General features: G+C 42.3%; 1 protein-coding gene across 1 annotated transcript in view; it reads left to right on the plus strand.

Moving 5' to 3' along the window:
- The window catches only part of LOC137433168 (uncharacterized), a 182,872-nt gene that overhangs the window by 163,815 nt on the left and 7,355 nt on the right, over positions 1–11,702 (plus strand). Inside the window, exons 18-22 of the mRNA XM_078782663.1 lie at positions 1,986–2,256; positions 2,462–2,519; positions 5,782–5,890; positions 7,669–7,827; positions 8,518–8,624. Coding sequence (XP_078638789.1) covers positions 1,986–2,256; positions 2,462–2,519; positions 5,782–5,890; positions 7,669–7,827; positions 8,518–8,624 — 704 coding nt within the window. The remainder of the gene's footprint in view (positions 1–1,985; positions 2,257–2,461; positions 2,520–5,781; positions 5,891–7,668; positions 7,828–8,517; positions 8,625–11,702) is intronic.

Consider the following 11,702-nt stretch of genomic DNA (forward strand, 5'->3'; position numbering starts at 1 on the left):
CCTTATACACTCTTATATAACACGCCCATGACAATACAAACAGACTCACATGGAATGGTAGCTGGTAGGGGAGGAAGGTCCAGGCAGATGGTTCCAGGTGAGGGGATGGTCCAGGCTCCGTGTCCGCGGGTGAAGGACGGCTGGCAGCTTGACGTCGTTGGCACGCGACCGGACCTTACAAACGCGAGGGGCTGGAATGCGTGTACGTACAGCGTGCCGAACGCTCTCAAAACCACGGCAGTTCGTATGGACAACGATCGTCCCAAACGATCCTCTGCGCAATGTGCTTATGTTCGCCGCCTCTGTGCTGTTCTCTCGCATCTGCCAATCCCCCCGCCTCTGCTCTCTGCTCTTCCGCCTGGTGTCTGCCATGAAAAGGCTTCGCGCTCCCGCTTTTATTGCAAGCTTCGCGTATTAAGCCGCGTCCGCTTTGCTCCGCCTACCGGCACTTTGGAGCGAGGGAGAGATTGGGGATAATTGAAGGGGCCTCGGTTATTTGATTAATACAACGCAGAGTCAAACTATTCGAAACAGATCCTTAACTGAAACACATACTAATGAAATAACTAAAGAAGAAGCCTATGGTTTGCTACGTGTTGTAATATGACCTAACTAGGGTGCGACCTTTACAAAGGGGGATATTTACAAGAATTATTATTATACAAAGTGAAGGTTCTAAAAACCGTAACAGAATTATCAATATTGGGTGAAATCAATATCAGGTGCTGTAGAGATGACAGCCCAATTATTCTTGGGAGTGCAGATTGCAGTCCATGCCATATGGCCTATGTGAACAGCGATATTCTTAGGTATTGAGGTTGCTTCCTCACAATAACCAGAGAGCACAGATATAGGCTTTGACAAGAACATTGTTAGAGGAGTCAAGAGGAGAATAGGTGGAAGAGGAGAGGTTGGATGTAAAGTTTGTCATGACCAGGTCCAAAAAGGAGGATGTGCCATTATAAGTTGGAATGTTTACAGATTGGGTCAGACTCAGAGTCACAAAAAGCCTTTACTACACTACCAGGGCTGGTTGTTGCAGAGCTAACAACTAGCCAACTGGCATGGTAGACAACTAGATCTGAATTACTGGAAGCTCTGAGTTGACTCCATCCGATTTGAATGCCCAACAAAATGACAGATTAAACTAGAACGACACTAGGCAGGCTTAACGGTTTACATTTTGTATCCCATTGATATGCCGAGTGTGGATTCAGATCTGAACCAAAATCTAATCATCTTGTCCGAATCCGTCCACAACTTCTTCAGATATCATGTTATATGTCATTTTTGGGCTTATCACTCAATGGTGACGAATCTGTTTAAAAACTCTTGCATCAGGATCGAATCTGTATTTTCTCAAAAATCTAATAAATTCATCCTTGTCACACACCTAACAAGTCCACCAAATTTTGTTCGAATCTGACAAATCTTTTTGGAGATATCCTGCTCACAGACAAACAAACAAACAAACAAGAAAAACCTTGTGCAGAGCACGATACTTGAAAAATACACCCCCACCCACTCCAAAAATACTTGCCATGGAGACATCAAATTATCCATTTCATTAAGATTAAAATTGACAATCTTAATCATACCCCAGGTCAATCATATGAAAATTGATGATTTAGGAGTTTGACCTTGATTTGACCTTTAACCTCAAAATCAATAGGCTTATTCCTTATGACAAACCCCACCATTTGGTGAAGTTTTGTGAGGATCGGTTTCAAATTGTGACCTGTCGGCGATAGACAGACAGACAAATAAAACAGACAGACAGAATAACGCACAAGACCATCCCCTCCATCCTCACACCTCCCTTCCCTAATTTTGTTTTACTCCTTTCTTCCAGCTCAAGTGCCTAAACTCGAAGACTTAATGCCATAAATGATCATTTTTTGCTTGTGGATATGCTATGATCGTAGACCTAACATCCAGTATTTCATGTTTACGATTATTTTTGTATTATTTGAACCCCTTCCAAGGATTCATGGCTTTAGGTTCTACTCTAAGAGGTGGTGATTCATTCTACATCCGTCTCAACATGGAACTGTGCCCAACATTGGATGGCAAAGGAAGTCTGGAGGCTACCACCGGAGAAATCCTTCATGTAACTGACACCTTGCCACAAGTGGTTTCATGGGAAATTTCATCCGATGGAGAAGATTCGGAAGGATGTGGCTTTTGGGCTGCAGAAAAGATTGATGACCGCCAGCATGAACCCATTAAAACTGGTATAATTCCCAACTACAAGAGGTAAGGCATAGCCAGTGCGAGTGTGGAGAAATCTGGAGACGTGCTCAGCTTTCATAAGCAATCTATTTAGCATAACAGCCATAGGTAATTTATTTTGATGGTGAATGTTGAGCTTCATGCTTGAGTGCACAATTTGTTTGCAAAGTGGGTAATCCCCACACACCCTCCCTAACCCCCCTCCCACTTCCCCATTTGCTTTCTACAGTGCACAGAAGTTACTTATGAGCCAAACAGCAGACTCCAGAAGTGATTTCAAACATAAGGTAACATTGCAAGGGGGAAGAGGATAATTTTATTTCGAAACATATTTGTCATAATTACTAGTTTATGCAGTGGAGACATTTTCAGTGGCGCTTTTACTCGTTCCACAAGTTTGTGACATAATCACAATTGTCACATTTTCAGGTGAATGCTATTTCAATAAGCACACTCATTGCAAATTTCATTTTTTTTGTCCATTGCAAGAGATCATAAAATGAATAATGGATTTTAAAAAGCTAAATGATAAAAGAACAACACAACTCCTCACACAAACACCTTTATAATGATATTGGTTTTATTGTCCCTGGTCGAGTAGTTTTATAGACAATCGTCGGAAAGATATACAAACATACATCCATACATGCATACATACATACTTACATACACACATACTTACATACAAACAGACATACACACATACATACATACATACACACATACTTACATACACACATACATTCATGCATACATATATACTGTCGTGGCCAAAAATATTGGCACCTTTGCGCTTTTTTCAAATAATGCACCATTTCTTTCCACATTTGTATTTCTTTGGTTTTCAGTGAAACAAAACAAAAAAAAACCTGAAAAAATGACTAAATCTTAGCTTATTCCACACAGAAATCATTAAATGGCCCGGACAATATCATTGGCACCTTTTATAATTTCATAGAAATAATTAGATTTCAAGCAGGTGATTCTCCTTTACTTTGGAATTAAACTCCCCTGTGGTGAGTCGCAGGTGCCTGCAATATAAAAATCACTCATTCAACCAGTTTGAATAGAGAAAAGGAGTCATTCTGCTGTTTTGTGTCACTGTGTGTACCACAATGAGCATGGAGAAAAGAAGGAAAAACAGAGAATTGTCTGAGGAGGTCAGACACAAAATTGTAGCCAAGCATGGACAATCTCAAGGCTACAAATCCATCTCCAGAGACCTTGATGTTCCTGTGTCCACCGTATGCAATGTTATCAGGAAGTTTAAGGCCCATGGCATTGTAGCCAACCTCCCTAGACGTGGCCGCAAGAGAAAACTTGATCAAAGATTGCAGCGAAGGATTGTTCAAATGGTGGAGAAAACACCTCGATCAACTGCCAAACAGATTCAAGCTGACCTTCAGACACAAGGGACAACAGTTTCAACTTGCACCATCCGTCGCCAACTCGATGAAAGTGGGTTATATGGTAGGAGGCCCAGGAGGACCTCCTGCATGCATCCATACATACATACATACATACACACATACACACATACATACATACATACATACATGCATACACTACCGGTCTAAAGTTTTAGAACACCTCAATTTTTCCAGTTTTTATTGAAATTTACGCAGTTTAATGTCTCAATGTACTCTGAAATTAAGCAAAGAACAAATAAACAATTGGAGATAAAAAAAGAAATCATAGAATCATTTTGTTTAACAAAATTTAATTTAAATTTTTGACTCAGCAAAGTAGCCACCTTTTGCAGACGTAACCGCCGAACACACTCATGGCATTCTTTCTACAATGGAAATCAAATATTGTTCGGGAAGTTCTTCCCAACACTGTTGCAGAAGTTCCCACAAATGTGTTGCACTTGTAGGTTGCTTTGATTTCACCCTTCTGTCCAGTTCATCCCAAACCACCTCGATGGGGTTTAAGTCTGGAGACTGTGCTGGCCATTCCATGATTTGAAGCCTACCGTCTTGTTCTTTTCCTCGAAGGTAGTTTTGACATAGCCTGGAGGTGTGTTTAGGGTCATTATCTTGCTGTAGGATGAACCCCTGACCAACTAGGCGTATTAAAAAAAAAAAAAAAACACCTTTAGAGGCCATTTTTTCCCCGCAAGCGGGGGTTGGCCTTTTTCGGGAACTGTGGTTGTTGTTGTTTTTCGGTCCCCTTTTTGAAGCAATGTTTTACGGCCGGATGCCCTTCCTGACGCCAACCCTTTTTGCCGCCTTTAACGACAAGCAGGGAATTACCAGTGAACTGGTACTCAATTTGCTCGACCTCGGAAGGATGACAGGCTGAGTCAACCCCCCTGGCGTTAATTCAGCGATTGACCGGGATTCGAACCCAGGATCCTAGGATCCTAAGCCGGCACCCTAGCCGCTAGCCCAACACCAGGGATATTAGCGTATACCAGAGGGTATTGCATGGCGCTGCAAAATGCTGTGGTAGCCCTTTTGGTTCAGGGTGCCAGTCACTCTGTGCAAGTCGCCGACTCTGGATCCAGCAAAAGAGCCCCAGACCATCACGCTTCCTCCTCCATGTTTGACAGTTGGTGTCACACACTGAGGAACCATCCTTTCGCCTACTCAACGGCATACAAAAACCCTGCGTGATGAACCAAAGATTTCAAATTTTGATTCATCGGTCCGTAAGACCTTCTTCCAGTCTTCAGTAGTCCACTGGCGGTGCTTCATGGCCCAGGCAAGCCTCTTTTTCTTATTTTGCCATCTTAGCAATGGCTTTCTTACTGCCACTCGACCTGTCAAACCTGCAGCTCGAAGTCTTCTCTTCACAGTTGAAACTGAGACGTGCTTACTTCGACCAGTGTTAAGCTGTGCTTGAAGCTGTTGTCCGGTGAGCCACCTATCACGCAAGGTGTTCACTCTCAGAAACTTGTCTTCTGATTCTGTTGTGGCCTTGGGTCTGCCAGACCTCTTCCTGTCAGTTTCCTCCAGTTTCCAATATACCACTTCCTGCAGTGCAATATTGTCCAAAGAATGCTTCAAAGGGTGCAATAACAGTCTGTTCCAATACTGCTTTTATACAGACAGGGGGTTTGTAATCAAGTAATCAGCAGAGGTTGGGACACATGCATGAATTGTTTGCATCAACTTTCAAGGCTTACTTTACTTACATCGCTGCAGAACAGCTGTAACTTATAAACCCATTACTTGTTCCCTGAAGAAGGCCTTTTTTTTTTACAATATAACTGTGCAATTTACATTATTTTCCCGTTTTTGCTTACCTAAACTTTTTTTTAACCTCGAACAGTTTACTGCTTACCTTTGTACCATTGCAGGTTATTCGCTGGACATTAAACTGCATAAATTTCAATAAAACCCGGAAAAATTGAGGTGTTCTAAAACTTTTGACCGGTAGTGTACATACACACAGAAAGAGCAAGTATTTTATTAAATAAGATTATTCTCATTTGGTGTGTTGAGACATCATCACAATGTCACACTTGCAGGGGAAGTTATTTCATTAAGTACACTCATTGCAAATTCTCCTTTTTTTTGTCAATTATTTTTTTGCTTTCTGCAGCGCTCCTGGTGGAGATGGTGGCAGCCTCCACGGAAGATGGATAAAGACATTCCCAAATTGTGTCACACCCAACAACTGCCTTCCGTCGCAGGAGATACAAAAAGTGATGGTAACTCATTTACAGTTCAGCACACTGTTAGCCATTCAATTATTGGTGACGAAATTTTTGGCAATAAACGACAAAATACCATCCTGATTCTTGGAAAATACCCAATGAGACAATCAAATGGCCGAGTGGTGAGGATACTGTGCTGCTCCTCCAACGCTCCTCTTGGCTTTTCTGATCACGTCATTGTGAAATTATTTGTCTTTTTTGCAGTCTTCAGTGAGCTGCCAAAGCTCAACTCCTCTCATTAGGTCCTCTTTTGTCCTACATTTGCAGTTGAGCCATTTGTTGTGAGGGAGGGGATGGTTTGAGAGCACACACTGAAAGCAGATATTATTTTAATAGGTACTACCATATTGTTGAGGAAGGGGGGTCATATTTTAGCGGTGATCCTTGAGATTAGCACGTGTATTTAACATCCATATACAGTACTTATTTTCATACACATCATTTTTACACATTAGACAATGCCATCCCCACAAACGTACACCAATCAGACCTGAGGAACTGCTCACATGACAGGGGACAGCATTTAGTAACCATTACAGTTGCATATTTTACTAAGAGGAAATATAATAACCTTCCGTGGAACATTTTGGGTTCCCAGTGGGTGTCGTATGGTAGGTAGGAGGTTTCAGAAATTCCTCAATAAAATTATGATTTTGAAATGCGATTGACATGGACCTTGCTCCCGAATCCGTAAGTGAACAGATGATGACGGTTCGTTGGTTTTATATCTCAATGCAATCGTGATTTAACATTATATTTTGATATATTAATACTATCAGCCTGGTGTTGGCTTAGCGGTTAGGGTGCCGGCTTGGGATCCTCGGATCCTGGGTTTGAATCCTGGTCGATCGCTGAATTAACGCCAGGCGGGTTGACTCAGCCTGTAATCCTTCCGAGGTCGGCAAATTGAGCACCAGTTCACTGGTAATTCCTTGTGTGTCGCAAGAGGCGACCAACAGGGTTGGCGGCAGGAAGGGCATCTGGCCATAAAACATTGCTTCAAAAAGGGGACCATGATGCCCTTTCAAAAAAGGGGAAAGGCCAACCCCTGCTCTGTGGGGAAAAATAGCCTCTAAAGGTGGTTCATATTAATACAATAGTATTAATTTGTGATTGGAATGATGAATGATGCTGTTTGGAATGAAAATTTAGAGATATTGAGTTTAAAGCACAATGAGGAAATGATGTAAGGGTTTCCATTTGTGACATTCAGGGATTCCCCATTTGCAGTTTCGCCATTGACTGGATATAGTAACATTCAGACTGGGTACGTTTTTTTTGTGCAAGTCATTCACGAACCTGCTGCCAATGTCTGACGTTTGACTGAAGGTGGCACAGAAATGTGGAATTTATTGGTTCATTGTTTGCCCTTTGCCGTTTTTTTAACCCAAGTCATTCACAAGCTGGTTGTCCATGCCTGAAGTCAAAAAAATGTAATACTTACATTATTTGCTAACTGCTAACTAGCATCCCCACCCAGGTCATACTATCCTCTTCAACTAAAGTATCAAACAAGGCCGACTATGCCGTTGTTAGACTCTATCGGTCTTGTTACTTACATTTTGAAAAATAAAAATTACTATTTGTGTGTCTCGGACTATTGTGAGTATCTCATTCATATAACTTTTGAACACCCATTATAGTATGCATTTGGCCAGTTAAGAGAGGCCCAGAAATGGTATTAATTGTGCTGAGCATTAACAACCTGCAAGCACAATTACCAATATTTTGGTACCTATTTGTTAATTTGTGCTGAACAACCTGCCCTCTAGATTTGTGCCTGAAAGAGAATGAGCAACCCGCGCCATATGTACTGGTGTCACCACGCCAACCGACGTATCAACGCCCCATTGTGCTTATACCTGAGCTCGTGTCAGAGGCCCTTGGTGGGATGCTGAGTATGAATCCTGGATTTAGGATGCTATCTCCAGGTACGTTTCATAAGCTGTGATATCTGTTTAACAGAAATGTGCATTAAATATTTTAGGGCATCTATATATTTAATCTTTACTATAATGGAGCAAATGTGGACGTCACCGAAACTCCAAAATTGACTTGCCAGAAATATCACCATCTTTGGTGGTAGCCGGTATTACATACCATATTCCTTTATCTTATTATATGGAGTATGTTATGTTGTGATCAACAACATTTATTTCAAAAGTGCCAAAAATTATGCAGTGCATTTCCAAGAATGTGCCACAGCACATTGCCCACCGAGAGTGGGTCAAGAAGTAATAATGCAATAATTACTGTGTATTTCATACACATGTGTTATGCCTTTATTTCCAACGCAACCCTCCATCGTTTTCTTCATCTTCCTACATAATTCCAACATCGCTCTCTTTTGACGATAAGTTTTCTTTTCGATTTGCAAATGTCCCTTCTTTGCATAGGAAATATGTTGATGTTCTCTTATAAAGTAAAATGATCACTGCAAAATAAAAGAGAGAAATTCTACAGAAAGTATCCATTTCCATTTAAGATGTCAGATTCCATGATATTTGTTTATCGTCCTGTGCTCAGCCTCCTGAACTGTTTGATACGGCACCTCCATAGATTGCCTGAAAGTGTGTGTTTGTGTGTGTTTTTTTTTTCGGGGGTGCGGGGTTTCTTACCAGTGGAGGTTGGAAGCCATTCTTCAGTAACGGGGAGGTATAAAAAGGAGTCTGTTTGCAGAGAGGAGTCGTTCTGTGTTGCAAGACTACTCAAAACAAAAGTGGAACAGGTGAGAGAGAGAGAGAGAGAGAGAGAGAGAGAGAGAGAGAGAGAGAGAGAGAGAGAGAGAGAGAGAGAGAGAGAGAGAGAGAGAGAGTTCAACGGACCTAGAGTCCCTGTATATAGAGACTCTAAACGGACCTAATGCAAACCACCTTAAATTTCTAATCAACTCACTTAATTTGTTTTTAATAGGGAGTCGGTGCAAATGCAGCATGTCACAATTTCAACCACTTTGCATATGTGACACTGACACTTTCATTTTTAATCTATATTTTGCCTTGAGCAATTTAACTTGCTATCTTGTGATAAATCTTGTGTGAAATATAAATATCTTGTTTTCATGGCAGGGAATTTAAAATAATCGATGTAATCGAGTATTTAATGGAGATCATTACAATACTACACGTCGAATGAAGAACGAGGCTTACTCATTAAGGCTTCACTTTAACAAAGATTTGGTCAGTTTGATAAAAAGAAATATCTTTATAATGTGACGTTACCACATTCTTCTAATCCTATAAAATATGGTTGCTCCCCCCTCACCCCCTCAAAGAATATGGTCAAGATGAACAAATATTGTTCAGTCAATGCTACCATAAAAATATGTTTATTATGAATTAAAATTTAAAATGCACCCTAAAAATATATTTGGTCGACTTGACCAACTATTTTGTCACTAACACAATTTTATAATGAAATTGGACCACAAGCTATCATTGTCCTCTGAGGTAGAAAAAAACACACTTGTTCAATTTTCATGTCAACATTTATTGTCCCCCGTCGCACAGCGGAGCGAAAGGGGGACTATGGTTTTCCCCTCCGTCTGTGTCCGTCCGTCCGTCCGTCCGTCCGTGCGTGCGTTCGTGTGTGCGGGCGTGCGTGTTTGCGTGCGTGCGTGTTTGCGTGCGGGCGTGCGTGCGGGCGTGTGTGCGTGCGTAAGCAAAGGACCGCATTCGAATTTGGTGTGTGGGTGCAACCCACGTCAAAATCCAAGATGGCCGCCGCCATGTATGTCTGAACCTTGTGAGATGAATATCTTGAAAAATAAGCGAAGTCCCAACTTCTAATTTGGTGTGTGGGTGTATCTCGCCATCAGGAAGAACGCTATTGAAAATTGGGTCGCCACGTCAAAATCCAAGATGGCCGCCACCATATATATGTCTTTTTTTTTTCTTTTCTTTTTTTTTTGTCTCCTGAATCGAGGCTTGTGAAAGAGCTAACATTTATTTCACAAACAAATCAACCAGACAAACAAAATATACAAAAAGAGGGAGCGGAAGACAAGATGGGGAGAGAAGGGGAAGCACACAACCACAACATTTGAGAGCAGGGAGAAGTGTGGGAGGGAGAGGGCTTGGGGGCAGGAGGCATGGGAAGGGGAGGGGGGGGGGGGGGAGAGGTATAAAACACAAGTGGACCGAAATTAGCGGGGGTAGAAAAGATCAAGGTTTTGGATGGGGGAGGATAAGAGATGGTGGTGAACAGCTGTTTTAAAGACCTGGAGGGTGGAGTGAGATTGAAGAGAGTGAGGGAGTTTTTTCCAGAGGTGGGAGAAAAGAGGAATGAAGGAGTGAAGGTGAGCAGAAAGTCTTGATTTTGGCAGTTTAACCATAAGAGGGTTGCAGGCAGATCTTGTGCGACCTGTAGGAATATTTGGGGGACAGAGCCCAGAGAGGGCTGGGGGTCAAGGCCAGAGAGGAGTCGGTAGAAGACGGAAAGACCACCAACCTGCCTGCAGTGAGTGAGTGAAAGGCCCTTGGAGTTAGCTTCATCGCGGGAGATTCCAATGATTCTGAACGCTTTGGTTTCAACAGCGTGAAGACGGGCTAGGTGTGAGGCAGGAGCACCAGACCAGAGGGGAGAGCAGTATTCCATAGAGCTGCGGATGAAAGCCTTGTATGTGGTGAGGAGCTCAGGTGTGCCAAGGAAGGACTTCGCACGACGGAGGATGCCCAGTCGGCGACTGGCTTTGGAGGCCAGATTTGAAATGTGGTTTTCCCAGGAAAGATCATGGCAAATAGTGAGACCCAAAAGCTTGAGTGACAGAACTTCTTGGAGAGGATTATTCAGAAAGTGGATGGGAGGGTTTTCCAGTCTGTCTTTTCGGAGAGACATCGTAAGAGTGTGAGATTTATCAGGATTTATCAGGAGAGCTTGTGAGCGAAATATCTTGAAAAGTAAGCGAAGTACCAACTTCTAATTTGGTGTGTGGGTGTATCTCGGCATAAGGAAGAACGCTATTGAAAATTGGGTCGCCACGTCAAAATCCAAGATGGCCGCCACCATATATATGTCTGAACCTTGTGAGCGAAATATCTTGAAAAATAAGCGAAGTACCAACTTCTAATCTGGTGTGTGGGTGTATCTCGGCATAAGGAAGAACGCTATTGTAAATTGGGTCGCCACGTCAAAATCCAAGTTGGCCGCCACCATATATATGTCTGAACTTTGTGAGTGAAATATCTTGAAAAATAAGCAAAGCACCAACTTCTAATCTGGTGTTTGGGTGTATCTAGGCACAAGGAAGAACGCTATTGTAAATTGGGTCGCCACGTCAAAATCCAAGTTGGCCGCCACCATATATATGTCTGAACTTTGTGAGTGAAATATCTTGAAAAATAAGCAAAGCACCAACTTCTAATCTGGTGTTTGGGTGTATCTAGGCACAAGGAAGAACGCTATTGAAAATTGGGTCGCCACGTCAAAATCCAAGATGGCCGCCACCATATATATGTCTGAACCTTGTGAGCGGAATATCTTGAAAAATAAGCGAAGTACCAACTTCTAATCTGGTGTGTGGGTGTATCTAGGCATAAGGAAGAACGCCATTGAAAATTGGGTCGCCACGTCAAAATCCAAGATGGCCGCCTCCATGTATGTCTGAACCTTGTGAGCGAAATATCATATCATAGCATGTTTTCTGTGTCTTCCACTTTGTCAACTCACATCACTTCACCGACGGGGGACCTAGGCGTAACGCTTGTTTACATTTAAGAATTGTTCGGTTCTCCCATTTTCCGCTTTTGGGCATCGCCTCGAGATAACTCCGAGAGGATGGCATGTCTACTAGACCTCGGGTGCCGTT

Source organism: Myxine glutinosa, chromosome 1 (assembly GCF_964187855.1).
Source record: "Myxine glutinosa chromosome 1, kmMyxGlut1.1, whole genome shotgun sequence".
Lineage (NCBI taxonomy): Eukaryota > Metazoa > Chordata > Myxini > Myxiniformes > Myxinidae > Myxine > Myxine glutinosa.